Source organism: Eschrichtius robustus, chromosome 7 (assembly GCF_028021215.1).
Source record: "Eschrichtius robustus isolate mEscRob2 chromosome 7, mEscRob2.pri, whole genome shotgun sequence".
Taxonomy (NCBI): Eukaryota; Metazoa; Chordata; class Mammalia; order Artiodactyla; family Eschrichtiidae; genus Eschrichtius; species Eschrichtius robustus.
Genome location: NC_090830.1, coordinates 74,596,533 through 74,615,515, shown reverse-complemented (window position 1 = coordinate 74,615,515; position 18,983 = coordinate 74,596,533). Strand labels below are relative to the sequence as shown.

At 47.2% G+C, this 18,983-nt stretch overlaps 1 protein-coding gene across 5 annotated transcripts in view; it reads right to left on the bottom strand.

The window, feature by feature from the left end:
* The window catches only part of HKDC1 (hexokinase domain containing 1), a 57,984-nt gene that overhangs the window by 19,816 nt on the left and 19,185 nt on the right, over positions 1 to 18,983 (bottom strand). For 4 of the 5 annotated variants that reach the window (XR_011074476.1, XM_068547715.1, XM_068547716.1 and 1 more), the window contains 8 exons: positions 13,804 to 13,952; positions 13,582 to 13,701; positions 9,827 to 9,922; positions 8,619 to 8,721; positions 6,225 to 6,408; positions 3,362 to 3,517; positions 2,022 to 2,255; positions 883 to 1,187 (listed from right to left, as the gene is read on the bottom strand). Coding sequence is in view for 4 of the 5 variants with exons in the window: in XM_068547715.1 (XP_068403816.1) it covers positions 883 to 1,187; positions 2,022 to 2,255; positions 3,362 to 3,517; positions 6,225 to 6,408; positions 8,619 to 8,721; positions 9,827 to 9,922; positions 13,582 to 13,701; positions 13,804 to 13,952 (1,347 nt within the window). In the remaining variant the exon portion in view is untranslated. The remainder of the gene's footprint in view (positions 1 to 882; positions 1,188 to 2,021; positions 2,256 to 3,361; positions 3,518 to 6,224; positions 6,409 to 8,618; positions 8,722 to 9,826; positions 9,923 to 13,581; positions 13,702 to 13,803; positions 13,953 to 18,983) is intronic. The other variant, XM_068547719.1, reaches the window with a different exon arrangement.

Genomic DNA, 18,983 nt, shown 5'->3' with positions numbered 1-18,983 from the left:
TAAGGGTAGGGACTGTGTTTTCTTCACTGCTCTGTTACCGTGCCTACAACAGAGCCTGACAAGTAGCATGTGCTTAATGAAACTTTGAGGAATAAAGGCAAAAGGATAAAAGTGATGAAAGAATGAATAGTTGAATAGTGTCTTTTACTGCTGTTATTCTTTTCCCCCCAAGTAGACTCGAACAATACTGGCTCTGGAAAAGATCTTTGTTGTTGAGAGATTCCAAGTACAACTGTGTGACCTTGAGTATGTCACCTAACCTCTCTGAGTCTCAGTTTTGGCATCCATAAAATGGGAATCATTCTCTTTATATAACATACAGAGTAGTTGTGAGCACAAAATGAAAATTAAATGTTCAAAAGCAAATTAAAGATATGAAGCATTTTACAAAGGTCATTAATATCTGCGTGAGACTCACGAGATTCAAAGAGGTGGAGTAACCTGTCTAAACAACTGACCTCACTGTTTTGTGGCTCCCGTCAGACGAGCACAGAGGACCAGGAGAAGGATCAAGTATCGGAAAAGTCAGGGGCAGAAAGTGAAGAGAGGGGAGAGGAAGAGAGACAAGTTCCAGGAGAGAAGAGAGCTAGAGAAGAGGGTGGAAGACAAGCCAGACACTCCAAGTGTCCAGATGGTAGCCCCTGGGAACAGCATCTGGGTCTTCACACACATGGAACTTAACTTAGGTATTCTTCACTGCCAGTGCCGTGGATCAACCAAAGCAAATAGATTCAGCAGAGTACTAACCTTCTACCCCAACCCTCCTCCCTCCATTATAGACATGAACCCAAGGCTCTTGAAACAAAAGACCTAACTGGATTTAAGGAGTTTTGATACGAGCTCTGGGTGGCCCATCAGAGAAGGGAGCTGTGCACGGCCCACCTGTGCCATCTGGCATCCCGCAGACGTAGGTGGGCAGCATCTTGACCGTGGCCAGCGGGTGGGTGTCCCTCTTCAGCCCGTACTCGAGCTCAACCCGCATCTTGTCCCGAACGCCCACAAGTTGCTCTCGGGTCAGCCGGAACAAAGCCAGCACCTTGTCAATCTGCTTCCGCTGGGCCTGCACGCGGGAGGCCACTGCGGTCACCATGGCGGCCCCCTTGGTGCTGCCACTCTCCGACAGGAGGAAGCGGACATCACAGTTCGGGACCAGTTTCCTCACCACCTTGTGCAGGCGTTTTGGGTATCTGGAGGCGGAGGGGGGATGGCAAAATATGTAAACATCATAAAGGCCCGGGCCCAGCCAATAGGAACAGACGCAGGTGTAGCAGAGGAACGGGTTCCTGGGGAGCCCTGCTGGGCCAAGGCTCACCCCTTCAGTTGCTGGATGGAGGGGGAAGATGGGGGTGACTGGGGGTAGGGACCAGGGCAGCTGGGACAGTGGAAGGGACACTTGAAAGGCTCAAAGAAGTGGTTATTCTATCACTAATATTATAAGCAGTAGGGCATGTCCACACATAATGTATTAGCTGAACATCATCTCTGCCCAAAGGGGAAGGGTTCTTTCCCCAGCTCTTCCCAGGTGTATGCACCTGACTTCCAATAACACCTCTGTTAGTCAGAGGGACTTTCGTGCTCCCTCCTTCTGGGAAATTCTCATTTCCCTGTGTCTTCCTACTGGTATCTTTCATGTGGACTTAGCAACCCCTGCCATCCTGAGTTTTCCCCATTTATAACTGGGTGTATCTTACTTTCCAATCTTACCACATAGCAAGTATTCAATAATAATGGATAGATAGATGAATAGATGGATAGACAGATGGATAAACACACGGCTTTGCTAGTCAGGCAATTGGTTTTAGCAGAATATTCCTTTAAGAATGATCCCCTAAAGCAACCCAGCCAGCTAGATGAATGTAATCTCTGAATTCACCCCTTCCCCTGTAATCTCAGAACCAGAGAAGACAGTTGGGTCCAGCAACCCAGAGAAGCAGCGTAGTTTAGAGACAAAACTGGACTCGGTTCCAAGCAGACAGACTGGACTCATTTGCAGGGGGTGTGGGCCGGCGGCCAGCACTCACTGGGGGTGGATCTTGTAGAGTGTGCCATCCATGCCCACCGTGGTCCGGAGCCGCACCAGCTTCTTGTTCTCCCGCAGGCGTGTTAGGATGGCTGCCAGGGCCGCTGCACAGAGATTGGCTGAGCGGAAGGAAACGATGGTGCAGACGTGCTGGACCGCGACGCAGTCGGCCTCTGAAGGCTCCAGGCCCAGATCCGTCAGGATCTCTCTTGTATTAGCCAGGCCTTCTTTATACCTGGCCAGGGGACAGGAATGAGAGGACCACACTTCTCCATCCCGTGGGAGTCCCCCTCAGAGAGCCAGCATTCCCACCTCTCAGGACTGTGAAAATAAACAGGCTGGCACATAGTCATACGATAATAATGACGATTTCAACAATGATCATGGCAGCCACCATTTATTGCACACTATGTGCCAGGTGCTTGTCTAAGGACTTGACATGTGTTAACTCAGCCCTCACAACAATCCTGGGGGGAGTACTGTCATTATCCTATTGTACAGAAGAGGGATCTGAGGCACAGACAGGGTAGATAACCTGTCCACAGGCACACAGCTGGTAAGTGCAAGGGGCAGGATTTGAACTCAGGCAGTTCGATTACAGAGCCCACCCTTTTAAGCATCCTGTGCTATACTGCCTTTTACAGAAACTCAGTCTCTGCCAAGCTCTGCATAAACACAGACTCTGGGAGTCAGATGTCACCCTGTTGAACTCAGAATCCAAGCTGATCACAAAGCTCAGGGCAATGCCAGGGTTTCTAAGCCTGAGGAACAGGATCCTGGGTCGACGGGGGCCAGCCACCATCACCAGTCAGCTCCCCACTGCACGCCTTTGTGTGAGCCCCCTAATCACCAAAGCCAAAGCCAGAGCCAGTCCCTGACAGCACCAGGTAGAGAAGGTTATGGCTATAGCAGGAATTCTTAACTTGGATTCCATGCTTGGGTTTTAACGGGTCCAAGGATGCCCTGATATTATAAGCAAAATGGTGTGCAAATGTGCATTTTGGGGGTAAAGGGTCCAGAACTTAAATCAGATTCTCAAAGGGGTGTGGGACCCTAAAAATGTTATGTCACCACTTCAGTGAGGAAAAAGGTAACAAAACATGAGGAGGGTGCAGACCTCCGACAGCAGAATCCCTGGCTGCTGAAACCAACAAGAAGCCACATGTGAGGCGTGGCAAGCATTGCTAATACACCTGAAGCTGCGCCCAGGTATGAAATCGTCCTGTGAAGAAGGAGGATCTGGTTCCTTCTGTGCACCACCACCATGAGCACACCACTCCTTGGTTGCCCACCCTAACCCTCTGCAGAGTCAAGGTGAAAGGGACCCTGCCAGCAGCTTACTTCTCCATGGCAGCCACGTGCCGTGTTTCAATCTTGCCCTTAACGTGGAGAGCGGAGGATTTCTCGCCGCCGAACAGGAGGCCTGCCTTGGCCATCTTCAGCAAGATGAGCCTGACGAGTTCACCTAAGTACAGGCCACTGATCATCTTCTCAAACCTACAATTTGGTGAACAGATCAGTGGCAGCAATGCCTTTGGTCATGCAGCATCCTTTCCCAAAGCCCATGAGCCACAGCCCATGGTTTGGAGCATGAGTAGTGGAAGGGCCTCTTTACAGGTCAGGAGGCCTCAGTCCCTGTCCCAGCTTGGGGTGCCCTTCGGAACCCACTCATCCTCTCTGAGCTACATTCTCCTCACCTATAAAAGGGGAGGACTAAACTAGAGGAAACCTAAGATTCCTTCCTGATCACAAAGTGCTTGATTCCAAAAATCTTTATCTCAAATCACCCTTGGCCATGGGGGTGCCATTCTCATATTAGGCATAAGGAATCTCAACTTCAGAGACTTCAGGTACTTTCCCAGCATCACCAACCATAGCATGACAAATCCCAATTTCAAATGTTTCCAACTCCTACACATGTTTCTGCCCAAGAGAGAAACATGCTGTGTCTGTGAGATGGGCTTGGATAGCTCCAGAGAGGTTCTACAATAATATGGATGAAATATCCCACCAGGCTACCTACACCTGGACTCTCAGTCTGCATACAACAAGCAATTACTTACTGTTTCCCAAGTAAAGTATTAAATATAATTTTTATTCTGCAAACATAAGATACAAAATCAAGGACAACCTGTTTCCTAATCAACTTTATCTATTTCATATAAAGTCTTAGAACATTGCAGAAACAAGACAATCAAAAGAAATCCAGGTTGGGTTTGGGGGAGTGGAATTTATTTTAAGTGAAATGGATAGGACGAGGATGATAAAGTCCCCAAAATGGCACCACTTCCTTGGGCTGTGGCTGCTCTGTGTCACCAGTGAAATGGGTGTGCGCTGAGGACCAGGTGCATCCAAAGCGGAAATTTGCTCCCCAGGTATGCACTTCTAGTGTTGAGTGGTTTCTAGGAGGTACTTAAAATATTTATTCACCAGGGCTTCTTGGGACAATGGTTGATTCCAGGGCTGGGGCTGGGAAAGTGCATGGTGAGCCTAGAGCACCTTATTGTGCCAGAAAATAAGGAAGTACTTAAAGAGTGATGGAATCATGTCAAAAGGACACAGGGACTAGCTTGAAGGAGCTTCCACTGGCTAAATCTGAAAAGAATTTGAATATCAAAAGAAATATAATAGGAAGGAATTATAACCCATTAAATTAAAAAAGAATCCATATTAGTATAAGTAGATAAATGGAGGAGATAGGAAAGCTCTTACTTATAGTAGAATAACAACTAATAACCTAGAGGGAATGATGGATCTAGAAATTCATCAATGGATGCTAAAACTAGAGAGTGAAAGTTTAATGAGAAACAGGGTATTTATATAGTCTCAAAGTATCTCTTCACCAGCTACTTATTCATTATAGAGGGAATAATAATGACCTTACGGTGCAGAAACCTCTTTCATATCCCCTTAACCAAGTGATCTGAGTTAGCATCCCCAGTAACGGAACAAACAACATGTGCTTCCAGATCCGATGCCCACGGGAGGACACACACCACTTGTGTGATAGTCCTGCCAAAAATACATCGCCTGAAGCTAATCATGAGGAAACGTCAGACAAATCCAAGTTGAGGGACATTCTGTGAAATAAATGGCTTGCATGCTGGAAGATCATGAAAACCAAACAGATATTACAGAAGATTAAAGGAGGCTAAAGAGACACGGCAGCAACATGTAATGTGTGATCCTGGACCTGGACCAGGACAATTTTTTTTTTTTTTTCTTATAAAGGACATTAGTGGGGCAGCAGGTGAGTTTTGAATAAGATCTGTAAATTAGAGATTAGAACTGATTAAGTGTTAATTTCCTAATTTTGATAATTATACTTTAATTATATAAGAGAATGTAATTCTTTTCAGATAATACACTCTGAAGTATTTAGGGGTGAAGGGATATTATGTTTGCGATTTTAGTCTCAAACGTTCAGAAAAATAATTTTATATAGACATATGTGTATTTTATGTGTCTGTGTATATACATATACACAGAGAGAGAATGTTACTATTAGGGAATTTGAGTGAAGGGGAATTTTATACTATTTTCACTACTTTTTTGTAAGTCTGAAATTATTTTTTAAAATTGTAAGCGTTTTTTCATTCGACACTTTTTTTTTTTTTAACAAACACTTAATGAGCTGCAATAATATGTAAGATCCTATGTGTAGAAAGGAAAGGAAAATCACAGGTGTAGCCGCCTTCAGGGAGCTCAGCATACAGGCGCAGAGCTGAGGCAGACCCTGAACACTTATACTACAGGTGAGTGTGGGATGAGAGCAGAGAAAGGTTCAGCAAGACCTGAGACTGAGAGGGTCACACCAGGTGCTGCATGATTAGGCCTCGGAGCAGGAGGGGGCGGGGCGGAAGGGGAACACAAACGAGGAGGGTGTGCTTCCTCAGGCTGCACTGGTTTGTTCTGTGGCCACTCATCCAAATGCGCCAAGAAGCCAGGACACCTAGTTCACAGCTGTATCTCCCCCACCTCTGGACTGAATTTGAATCAGGGATATGAGCTACGGGAAATCGCTCAGTTTCCTTGGCTTTCACTTTCCTCATCTGTCCGGTGAAACTGAAATACAAGCCTTGACTCACAAACTCCCTGTGATGGATAACGAGTCACAGCTAAGAAGCCTCCCAGGTGTAAAGCGTACCTGAATAAGTGGACATTTCCCGGTGCCGATGCCCAGATTACAGCACAGGGTACTCACAGCTGCTTCCCGGGGTTGAGAGAGCCGAGGTCCAGCTCCCGGTCGAACTCAGTGCGGATGTCCTCCAGGGCCCCGTCGTCCCCGAAGGCCCCCCACTCGGTGTTGATGCACATCCTCCCCTCGTCACCTTCCACCAGCTCGATGTTGCTCATGTCCTCCATGTAGCACGCGTTGGTGCCGGTGCCTGGACGAGGGATCAGGGAGAAAACAGAGACGTGAGGGCTCCCAGCTGGACAAAGACAGAGGGGACTCTCAACTGTCCAAGAGTCCTCTGAACGCATCACAAAGTGCTTTTGATCCACTCCGGGGGCTGGTTCTTGCTGAGGGAAGCAGCTTTTGGCGAGCCGGGGAGTTCATGAGGAATAAAGCTGACATGTCAAGTCTACACTTGTCAGGGTGTTAATGGTTTGCTGTTATCAATGGAGTCAATTGTGAAGAAGTCCCTGATGAATATGTATGAAAGCTGACAGTATATTTACTAAGAGGAGGATGAGTTAACCAAACTTTGTAAATATGTTTTAAGAAAAAATCACTGACCCAGAGTAATATTTTTAATCCTTTCCCTATGCTACTTAGCTTCTTCTCTATTTGATACTAAAAATATTCCTTACTCATAGCCTGCCACAAATTGTTCTTAGCATAAGCTACATCCTTATCTTTGACAGTGATTAGTTATCACATAAGAAAGCAACATGCCATTATTCAAACACAAACTCACTCCAAGGAAATACCTCAAACACTTGAGTAGTGGTGAGTGGCTGCAGATAGGCACAATCTGCAGCCAGTAGGTTTGGGACCTATTGGGATAATGGAAGTGTGCTAATCGGATTGTGGTGATGGTTACAAAACTCTATAAATTCACTAAAAATCATTGAATTATACAACTAAATGAGAGGATTTTATGCCTCAGTAAAGCTGTTTTTTTTTTTTTGTTTTTGGCCACATCGCGTGGCTTATGGGATCTTAGTTCCCCGACCAGGATCGAACCCAGGTCCCCAGCAGTGGAAACAGGGAGTCTTAACCACTGGACTGCCAGGGAATTCCCCAATAAAGCTGTTTAAAAAAAATTTTTTTTTAAAGTATCTTCCCCTGGCTGATACTCTGGTGTCAGAATTTTAAAGCCAACATGAGAAATAAAAGATGTAGAGCATCAGAGTGTAATAGAATATTTGGAAAAAGCTTTTCTCAGAAAAGCACAGACACTGTTTAGGCATGGCACCCAATTGGCAGGTTACCAGACACGGTCGCTAAGACAGACACAGTGGGCAGTAGCAGATGCCATGACAGACAAGAGCCAGGCCCATTCTGAGGTGTGGGGCTCCAGAAACAGGAAGGCAGATCAAGCCCCTCCGCTGTAAAGATCCTGCCCTTTGGGAAAGTCAGGCTGAGGAGAGTGAGTTGGAAATTAAGAAAAAGCAATTCAGAAAACTTCCCCCAATGGTGGTAAAGGAAAAGGGAAGCTGAAGGGATGTTTGAGAACAGCCTATAAACCTGGTCCATCTGGCCTTACTGTCCCCTGCACAGCCTTCTCATGGACCCCTCCAGGAGAGCCCCTCCCAGCTCAGGTGTTGAGACCACCCACCAGACCCCCCCGCTGCTGCGCTGCGGCCTCCCTGGTCCAGGCCCACATGCAGCAACGAAGGCCCAACGCGGCCAAAAAATAAATAAATTTATAATTAAAAAACAAAAAAATGCACACCCCACTTAGCCATCCGCCACCCAAAGTCCTCCCGCGCCCTGCCTCCCCTGGGGCAAAAGCCAAAGACCTTCCAGTGACTGTGCTCCGAGTCCTAGGCCACCTGCCCAGTCCTGTCCACTCTCTCACGTGAAAGGCCTTCTACCCTCAGCCTCACTCGCTTTGATTCGGCCTTTTACGGTTTCTCGAGCACCCCAGACTCAGTCCCATCTCAGAGGCCACAGGGACTCTCTTCCTCACCAGCTCTGCTTTGCTCCCTCCTCCTCATCACTGAGGTCCCTGCTCAAATGTCACCTCTCAGCAAGGCCCAGCCTGACCACCCCACCACCCTCACTCTCAGTCACATCACCCTGCTTTATATTCCTTATCATACTAACCACCACCTGAATTTATATTACTTGTTTAGGCCTTTTCGGTCTCTCACCCACCTCCGCACTGAAAGCTTCATGAGTACAGGAACCTTTGGGACTCTCACCACTGAGAATCTGATGCAGAGCACAAGTCCTGGCACACAACGGGCACTCAGTAAACTCACTTGTTGAATGAAGGCGTATATTAATTTTCCATCTCCCTATGTTGCTTCTTCTAAGTAGAAAGTGCCAATAACCTTCCCACAGAATTTACTCAGAGTTCCCCGAAACTAAGCCCCAAACCAACCCCTTTCACCCTCCTCCAAAAAGCAAGTCAAATTGAGTTACCAATGATGACACCAACTTCACAGTAGGGATCATCATAGGCGCACGTCATCATGGTCCCCACGGTGTCATTGACCAAAGCCAGGATGTCCACATCTAAATCCTGCTGGAACACAAGTCCCAGAGGGCATCAGTGGGTGGGAGGGAGGTGTTATCCCTTTATGTTTCCCCACAGAGGAAGCAAAAGCAGTGAAGGTGCCTGGTTGAGACAATCTCTAGATCCTGCCTTCTGGGCCTGCCTGTAAGGAATAAGAAGGCCCTTGTCAAGGTTCAGGGGAGAGAAAGAGCAGTTGGGAGCTGAAGAGTGAAACTCACGCTCCTGCTCGGTGGGTGAAAGCCTCTGAGCAATGAAAATACGAGGGACCGGTCACCAGGACTCCAGCCCATGTTTGAGGGACCCTGAGAAAAGCATGTTTATCCTAGGAGCAATAGCGTTTCCAGGAGAAAACACCAAAGTCCTTGCCCATGGGGACATCTTAACCAGCCTCAGCCAAGTCCTCTCTGTGGGCACCACCATGGGTTTCCCGTTCTACCAAGTCAACGTAGGTTATTACACCGTGGTTCCACAAGGTTTGGGGGAGCATTTTAAAGTGAAATGAAAACAAAAAGAGAAAAACAAAGGATACAAAAGAACATGAGAGCAACTTTAAAGAGAAAAAAGACTGGAAGGGTATACATCAATATATTCCTCATGCCGTCAGGGTAGCAAGTCATTTGGGTTTATTTGTGTACTTCTCAGCTCTGCAAGGAGCATGTCTTGCTTCTATAGTTCTTTAAATTATCATAAAATGCATTCAACAAACAGAGATACTCAATGAGTAGAGAGTGGAGAGTGGGATCGAGAGCCAGACAGGAAAGAAAGTGACCTTTTAAGCCTCAGAGAGGAAAGGTGGCGGTTGGAGCATCACACACAGCATCAGGTCTAACCAAGACCCCCAGGGGCTGTGGCAGCTGGGGAGGCCCCAGGGAAGTGCGGGTCACCCTTCAACAGTGATCGGAACACTCTCCACATGCCAAGGCCCACAGGTGGGTTTATCCAAATCGGCAGCATCTGTGCTACAGTGAGACCTTCCCTAAGATCAAATCCGTCTCTGATTCTCCTTCGAGGGCAGGCATGTAGCAGACAACCCTCCCCCACATTCTCCCCTTACCCCCGCAAGAGAAAGGGGCTAGAACTGGGAGACCTCCCCACGCGGAGGTGGATTCCTTACCTTGTGTTTTCTCATAGCATTGGTCAGAGAGCTCACTACGTCCGTGCCCTGAACTCCCCGCGCCTTAAACTTCTTTGTCCATGAAAGCAGGACACCCTGGGGGAAGATTTCAGATCCAGACAAAATGAGGAAGGCACTCAGTTCTGAAAATGAGCTGCAGAAATTTCATGCTTAAAGTGTATCCCCCTGTGGCCTTCTCTTCTTTAAGCTGAATCACACCAATCCTTTCAACATTTCTCCAGAGGCCTTTTCTAATAATTTCGACATGTTTATTACTCTCATCTGAGCAGTTTAAAACATAATACACAGGGGCAGAAAGAACAATGGCTGCAGAGTCAGAACACTTAGATTCATAAGACATTGTCCAAGTCATTTAACCTCTCTGAGCCTCAGTTTACTCATCTGCAAAATGGAAACTTCACTTCCCTGCCTCTGTCACAGGACTGCTCTGATAGAAGTACCGGCATACGGTAGATGCATGATGTGTGCAGAATGCCTGGGTTGCCAGGTCCACAAGGCAGAACTGACATGTTACCTTCTAAGACTCCCTCAGGGACTTCATTTCAACTTAGAAAAATAGTTCTCAATTTGCATTATCAATTATCTGCTTACAATTGGTGTTTCTCAAGAGTTTCATGTCTAACATAGCAAATAATCACAGAATTTTTCAGACTGGAATAGAACTTGGAGATTAAGAGACTTGCCCAAGGTCACATAGTCAAGAGGAGCTGAGCCCAAACTTACTAACTCCCTGACCATCCCCACCCCCTCAGTTTATGGATAAAGCAGCCAAGCTTTAGAGAGGAAGGAAGCTGTTCCAGGTGTCACAGTGAGTGAAGGACAGAGCCCAACTGGAACACAGGTCTCTGACGCCCCCCTTCAGTGACCAGGTTTTTCCCTGCACCACAGCGCTGCCTAGTGGTAGCTCTAAATCCTGCCCTCATGGGCTATGGTAACATCCCTGCCCCACCAGACAGAGGAGTGAGAGATTGTAGGGTGGTGTCCCCCCAAAAAGGATGCTAGGGACAATGTGGGACCTGTTGGGGGGAGTATATATGGGGGAGTGGGGAATAAATGCATGTGATATACTGTTAAGTGAAAAAAAAGCTGTACATACAACTACGTATTTTTAAATTACACATACAGTATCACACCAGTATTTAATATAGATATGACTGGAAGGAAAACCCAACAATTCTAGTAGGGCGTATCTCTGAAGGTTGGGATTAGAGGAGATTTCTATTTTCTTCTTTAAACTTTTCAATTCCTACCCTCTTTCCTCTCTCTTCTTTTTCCTACCTTGAAAAAGTATTACCATTTTATCATCAGAAACACACACACACACACACAAAGAAATTTCTCTTTGGCTAAGACTTTTCTGTTCCCTCACTTAAACAAACAAAACAACAGCAACAACAAAGTGACATCCTCCTTTAATTCCAATGCCCTGATCTTCTTTAATCATTTTTTAGTTTTACAAAGAATCCCCCTTAGCCATACCTCCTCATAAGAAGTCTTCCCCTTCCCACCTCCTTCTGCACTTACATGGCTCATCAGACTCCACCTTCTCCAAAGCCCTTATTTTCATGTCACAAATCTACATCTGCAGCAGAATCACGGTTAAACAGCTATGCCCACTCTCGGTTATTATTACTAACGCATTTCCTTGTGGCTGAAGCTTTTCTACTTTAGACTTCACTGAAAAGCAGCTTGGGAGGAAATTTTATAAAATGCAGGTAATTCAACTAGACTTTGAAGAGAAAAAGGTTTTCCCTTCCTCGATATAATCAAGCCACCCTTGCCTCGTTTAAATGTCGTCTGAAAACCCTCATTGGGATACAACACAAAATGGGTCAAAATGCTTTCAGGCACCTGCTGGCATTTTAAACAACATTCTAGACCTGTGTCTTTTTGGAAAGTCAGTGTGGTCAGGGAGTTTTTGTGAGCCTGGGCTGAGCCATTCTTGGCCGTGTGGCCTTGGGTAAGTCTCTTAACCTCTCTGAACTGCATTTTCTCAAATATAAAGTGGAAATAACTACATCTCCCTCATATGATTGCTTTGGGATTTAAATGAGGTTATACACATAAAGAGTTCATCATAGTGCAAGACACAGTGTCAAAATCTGAGATACAGTCTATAATCATCACCATCATGATCATCATCATCATCTTCCTTCTTCTTGAGGTCTCTGTTCCTAAGCTCAAATAAGAGGTGTTTAACTATTTGGTGAATTGAGGCCTGATTCCTGACTCCTCCCACTTCCCCTACTGACTCGGGGGGAACTCTGCCCTACCAGACTGCAAACACAAGCGAAGCTCCACCTGGCCTCTTCTAACATTCCCTGAAACCTTCACACTATTTTTTTCAAATTCTTTCTCAAGAAAATAATTAAAAAGTAAACCTCAGCCCATCTCCCATATAGACAGATGATGGCAAATTCCCATTCAACGGAATCCAATAAATGATTGATTGCACCTTTCAATTGTCAGATAGTTATCAAATAGCTATTAAATATAAGACATTGTGCTAGAGACCCTGGGGATGGAGAGGAAGAACAATATAAAATAGTGCCTGCCCTCCAGAAACATCTGTGGAATTGGGGGACACGTACAAAAGAATGAAGAGACAAGTTGTATAGGGACAATTGTCAAAACCTTGCAGCTACCATTGATCCACCAGGCACAGTGCTCAGCGCATTACAGATGCTTCGTCTAAGCTTCACCTCAGCCCAGCAAGTAGATATTAACCTTGTTTTACAGATAAGAAAACAAGGGACACAAGAAGTTAAGTAACTTGCCCAGGGGACACAACTTGTTCTGAGCCAGGATTCAAAGCCAGGTCTGTGGAACGTGAAAACCCATTCCCTTTCCACTATCCCATTAACAATAAGCGGCTCAAGCCAACAATATCAAACACATCCCAAGTCAAGGTGGTCCCTGAATTGACTATGAGTTGGGTGTCATGACCAGTCTGTGCAGCAGGAGCTCACAGACCACCACCCCAGGCAGGAGTGGCCTGGGGAGACCTGACTTGTGACAATAACCCCCTGGCCCCAGAAAGCTCATTGCCCTTTTATATGGCCCCTTGTTTATTGTCACAGATTCACGCAAGATCAGCTTTGCCTTCTCCCTGTTTACAAATTGAAAATCTGAGGCACACAGAGATGCATTACCGGAGACTCCAGCTGGCTAGTGGCACAGCTGAAACTATACATCCCAGGCGCTGGGTCTGCTCAGTAACACTGTCACTCCAATGACCCCACTTCAGTCCTCCTCCTAAGCGCTCACTGTAGAGGGAGACTCCCCAAGTCTTCCCCCTCTTATTCTAGTTAGCTGTGTCAATGCTTCTGACAGTGGTCGCCAGACCAGCAGCATTCGTATCACCCGGTAACCTATTAGAAATACAAATCTAAGGCCCCACTGATTAAGAAACTCCTGCATGGGGGCCAGCAATCTGTGTTTAAGAAACCCTCCAGGGATTCCGACGTAACCAAGGTCTGAGAACCACTGAGCTTGGTGGTGAAAACCATGTCGTTCCCTGTGCTGTGCCCCTAGGACACAGTGTAAAATCAAGGCGGCCATGTTAACATATTCCCTGCCTCACAATTCCACCTCACTGTTTAAAAAAAAAGAAAAAACAAACAAGACAACTCCTGCTGATCTCTCCTGTTCCCAGCCTGACCCCTGCACGTGCCATTCTCCAGCCCCAAACCCAAATCCTATCCAGCTCCTTCCCTCCCTTGCACCAGCCTTACCTCTTCTAATTTAGTCTGTTTGCAGGGAAAAGAAAAGGTTAGGCCAAGAGGTAATTTCTTCTGCATCAGCTCTTTGGTTTTCATGAAATCTGCCAGACAGTCAGCTACGTATTCAAACAGCTGCAGAGAAGAGAAAGCACAGGACACGGGGCTAAGGCACGGTCACCCAGGAACTTGATGCCAAGGCCTTCCCCCACCTTCACAGAGCCCCTGCCCTGCTACCTCTGTGCCATTCCCTCGGATAATTTCATTGGGTGTTGGGTAGAACTGACTCTCCATCTGGACATTTCGTTTCCCCTCTTCGGAGACTTGCACCTTCAAGACTCGAAACTTAGATCCTCCAAGATCCAGGGAAAGAAACTCCCCGTTTTCTATTAAAAAACAAAGCCAAAAAAGTTATCATTTATTGAGGGTCTGCTAAATAGCAAGCTCTGCATTCGAAGTTGGAACTGTAATAAATGTCATGAAGTCTCATAACCACCCCACAAGCCAGGTATCATTATGCCCACGCGCCAAGACTCCAGAAGTGTGCCCGTTGATTTGTGCCCTCCAAGGGGCAAAGCTGGGGTGTGACCCAAGTCTGCCTGCCTCTGCAGCCTCAGCCCTGCCCACTGGGCCATCCCGTAGGGAATAAACGTGTTCATCTGGAGAGGGCAAACGTGAACTCCCTTCACACAGGTGGTGTTAGAAATGGGCCTTGACAGTGGAGCTTATTCTAGCCCGCCACAACCCCGGCAACCGGGAGGAGAGAGCTGATACTCCGGGAAACGGGCAAACGGCAGAAAAGGCAGGGGGAGTGCAGGGAGGAGAAAGCAGCCCCATACGAGCCTCAGTCTTATGGGCAGAGAGGAGACACTCCAGGAGGGAAAGGAGACGAGAACCAAATGCTGGTCCTTAAGGAGCCAAGGATGCTTAATATTTTGGGCCAGAGCCACTCCAAAAGGAGAAAAATGTAACCTGACCGAGTCCAGTATAAGACAGATGCTATTAATAAAAAGGTGGAAATGACATGTGTGTTGGGGTGAGGCAGCCCACCCTGATGACTTCAACTCGGATTCCAGCCAGAGCTCCTGCCTAGGACCCTGCCAGTATCTTCAGCATCAGCCACAGATATGGGATGGGAACTCATGTGTGCAAACCCTTGAACCAACAAGTCTTTGTATAGAATTATCTGTGCTGGAAAAGTGGCTGCATGTACCAGGCATGCTTCATGACATATGGCCAAGGCACGTGTAAGTGAAACTCCGTGACCACAAATATGGTCACCCAAGTGGCCTTTCTTTGGTACCATGTGACCCTAAACACAGCTGCATGAATCTAAGGAACCAGCTGGCCATTCAGATTCACTCCTTGTGAAATGTGAAAAACAGAGGGAAATTGCTAGTAGGTGGTAAAAGCTGAAGTGGAAGCATCCCAAACATCAGAGGTCAGCTGGGTAGCCAAGGTGGCCACATGTATGTAGGCTGAAACCGTGGAGGAAAATTCCTAAGTTCCAGTTCCCTTGAAGCCTGAGTGTACCACGGTTCCTGCCCTCTGATTCCCACAAGGTCCTGTGTGTCTCCCTTTTGGGTTTATGTGTCCTTGTACTACAAGCCTCCTTTCCTGACCTGCCTTGACTGGGTTTCTCTGTTCCTAGCAATCAAGGAACTAGTGGCAAGCCCTCCCAATGGCGTGGAGCACCGCTCTTCAAACTTTAATGTGCATGTAAATCGCCCAAGAGTTTTGTTAACATGCAGACAATGATTCAGTGGAGGTGGGGCCTGAGATTTTACATTTCTAAACAAGCTGCTGCTGCAGGTCGGTGGAACAAGGTTTAGAGTCCTCATTTATAGACCCAGCCAGCTGGATATTTTGCTTTTGTGGAGATTTCTGGAAAGCAAGATTCTTATCTCCCTAGATCAGCCCTGCAAGGAACGTGATGGAGCCATTTATTCAGGGAGGGACTCCAAGGACCTAATCCTGTGCAACTTTATTAGCACTCATCATGTACCAAGCAAGAGATGCTTTCACAGGTGTTATCACAGGTGTTGCACAGGAAAGAGGGTAGATCACACCATCCATGTACGTATGAACATTTACTGAGCACTGACTTTGTGGCAAGTGACATGCCAGGTGCTAGGGATGCAAAGACGAAAGACTGTGGGCCCCCTGGGAAGCCCATCAGAAATACAGGCAAGTAAATAAACCATTCCCACACAGTAGGGCACGTGCTCTGATTGTGGGAAGCACAAGGAGCAGTGTCTAAATCAGAGCAGGAGTCAACACCCCAGAGGAAGTGATACAGAGCTGAGTGATGAAGAGAGCAAGTCAGCCAGCCAGACAGAGGCGAGCAGGGGTCCAGGGAGAGGAGGCCATGAGCAAAGGAATGAGATTGCCTGGGGCGGGAAAGGTCTGCACTTTTGAGCAGGAGGGACGTGTGACAGAAATGAGACTGGCAGGCAGTCTCAGGTTAAATTAGGAAGGATTTGGAAAAGCCACCCCACCTCCAAGAAATTTGGGATTTATCCAGAAGGTGAGGGGGATCCACAGAAAGATTTTAAGAAAGATTTTAACCAAGACCTGATTGAGATGTTGGGAAAACGCCTCTGACACCAACCAGGATAGATTGGAGGATTTTAATAAAAACCACACGGTGGGATCCCTTCTGTGACTCTGACACAGAGAAAGGACTCATTGGACCCCAGGGAAAGGAGGACCTGCCTAGAAGAAGAGGGCAACAGCGGCAGGGGGGCCATCAGGATCTTTACGGTGATTATTAAGATCATTATGACCTCTCATCATGGGGCTGTAATGTACAGCTTGGTGACCATAGTTAATAATACTGTATTGCATATTGGAAAGTTGCTAAGAGAGATCTTAAAAGTTCTCATCACAAGAAAAAAAAATTTGTAACCGTGTGTGTTGATGGATGTAACTCGACTTTCTGTTGCAATCTTTTCGTAATATATACAAATATTGATCAGTATGTTGTACACCTGAAACTAATGTTATATGTCAATTGTCACAGTTTTAAAAAATAAAAAGAATACTAATTTTTAAAAAGAGAAATGATCTTTCAAGGAGGTGAGGTGTCCTTGAGAATCCACCAGCTGTAGACGATCCTCCAGTGACCTTTCAGGGGCTCCAGGCAGCCGTGGACGCCAGGGGTTTCCTTCTCCTAAGCCATTGCCACGGCTTGTGCTCCGGCTCCTTCCCCACTCCCTAGTGCAGCATCTCCCAAAGGCGTGGGAGGACTGAACGTGTATATTCCTGGAGATTCACCATCTCCAGGGGGAGAGGCCTGAGAAGCCATATGTTCAGGAATCGTCCCAGGTGAGTCTTATGCTCAGGCAAGTGCGGGACCCCTGTCCTAATGCAGACCCCTGAGCCCATCAGCTGACAACATTGGGGCTCCTGGGCTCAACCTGCAAGGCTCACCCTCCGGGAGGCCTAGGGGGCTGCCTGGAGACAGAGGCCAAGAAGAGAGGCAGCTGGGATGGGGCCTAAAGAACCACTGTCACCTTCTAATCACAAGATGGGCACTTCCTGTCCCCCTTCCCTGGTGACTGGTAGAAGAGAAGGCACAAACGATAACCATGCTTTTAAGGCACTTGTAAGAACAGTCAACTGCTGCTCCCTGACTGACAGGCTGGGAGGTAACTAAGGCTCAATCAGGTTACCCCCTCTCTCAGGGAGGTTCAGATGAAAGGAGGGGAAACTAGAGAGTAGGCAAACTCAAAAGGATTTCTCTGGAAATTGGATACATTTCTGAAATGGAGGCCCCAAGAGACGAGGATATAATTATGAAATCATACCACCAGCTCCCAGGAGCTCTGTAGGACTTGGGACATTTTGAATAGTTGAGAGCATTCCTTCCACATGACCTTATCTGATCCTAAAGACCCTAGAAGTTGGTGGGACAAACTGGCCGTGTCCCTTTTACTAATGAGGACAGGAGTACAGTGGTTCTGGGACTTAACAAGGTCACCTGGCTCCACAGGGACTCTGGGCCCAGGGACCTCACTGCAGCAGGATCACTGGTGAGATTTATTGTGTGATGAGAGGCTCTAAGGAGACAGTGAAGAAAGGAGGTGGTGTCTCCTGGCCTGAGGAGGACGCAATTTCTAAAACTTGGTCGGTTTCACTTCCAAACCTTCCTGAAGCAGCCGGGGTCGGGAAGGCACACCTGGCCAGCAGCCTCACACCATCAAAGTCCACTTTCCCTTGCTTCTGGGGACACACCTCTACAAGAGGAACCAAAGCACCAAAAGCCAGGAGGACTCTGACCTGGGGCTCCCTCCCGCACACACCTCATGATTCAGGTGCTTCCTCGGAATGCCCCAGATGATCTATCAAGGACACAGTCCCCACAGCATTCTCAAAGAGCAGTGTCAGAACTCAGCAGAGATTTCAAAGCAGGACTGTCTCTCTCCACAGCCTGTGTTCCTCCATGGTGGTACACCGCCCACTACACAACCGCCACCAGCAAGGGAACGGGTCTTTCCCATCACAGTTCCCAGTTCTCACACGGCAGAGCCAAGCTACTTGGGCCCAGGCATTGTCCCAGAGGGGCCCAAAGCCCGCTAATCCGATCAAAGGTCCCTGCTCCTTCAAGAGCCCCAAAGCCCCTGCTGGAGCTTGGCTGCAGAACTGGGGCCCTGACATTGAGGAAGCCCCTTGGTCCTCACTGTGCTCATCTGACCTGAGGATAAGAGTCACACCATGGGGTTCTTATGGGGATTGTATGAGACAGTGAGTCCCTAGCACCGCATGACCATAACAGGTGCCTGGTAGATACCAGTTCCTTTCCCTCCTATGGCTTTACCCAGAGGCTGAGAGTGAAGGAGTTTGATGGAACCTCATAGATTCCCTCCAGAGGTCTCTAGGCTGTGGTAAGCAAAATAATGGCTCTCCCAAGATGTTTACATTGTAATCCCCAGATCCTATGGATATGTTAGGTTATGTAGCAAAGGGGAATTAAGGTTGCAGATAGAATCAGAATTGTTCATGAGTTGACCTTGAGGTTGGGAGATTATGCTGGATTATCTGAGTGGGCCTATGTAATCACAGGGCTTTTAAATGTGGAAGAGGGAGGCAGAAGGGTCAGAGTCAGAGATTTGAAAATGCTACACTGGGGCTTGAAGATGGAAAGGGGCATGAGCCAAGGAATGCAGGTGGCCTCTAGAAGCTGGGAAAGGCAAGGAAACAGGTTCTTCCCCAGAGCCTCCAGAAGGAATGCAGCTCTGCCAACACCTTGATTATAGCCCAGGGAGACCCACTGCAAACTTCTGACCTCCAGAGTTGTAAGAAAATTAATTTGTGTTGTTTAAAGCTGCTAAGTTTGTGCTAACTTAATACAGCAGCAATAGAAAGCACATTTTACAGATAGAAAAATTAAGGCTAAACATTTTGCCAAAGGTCAC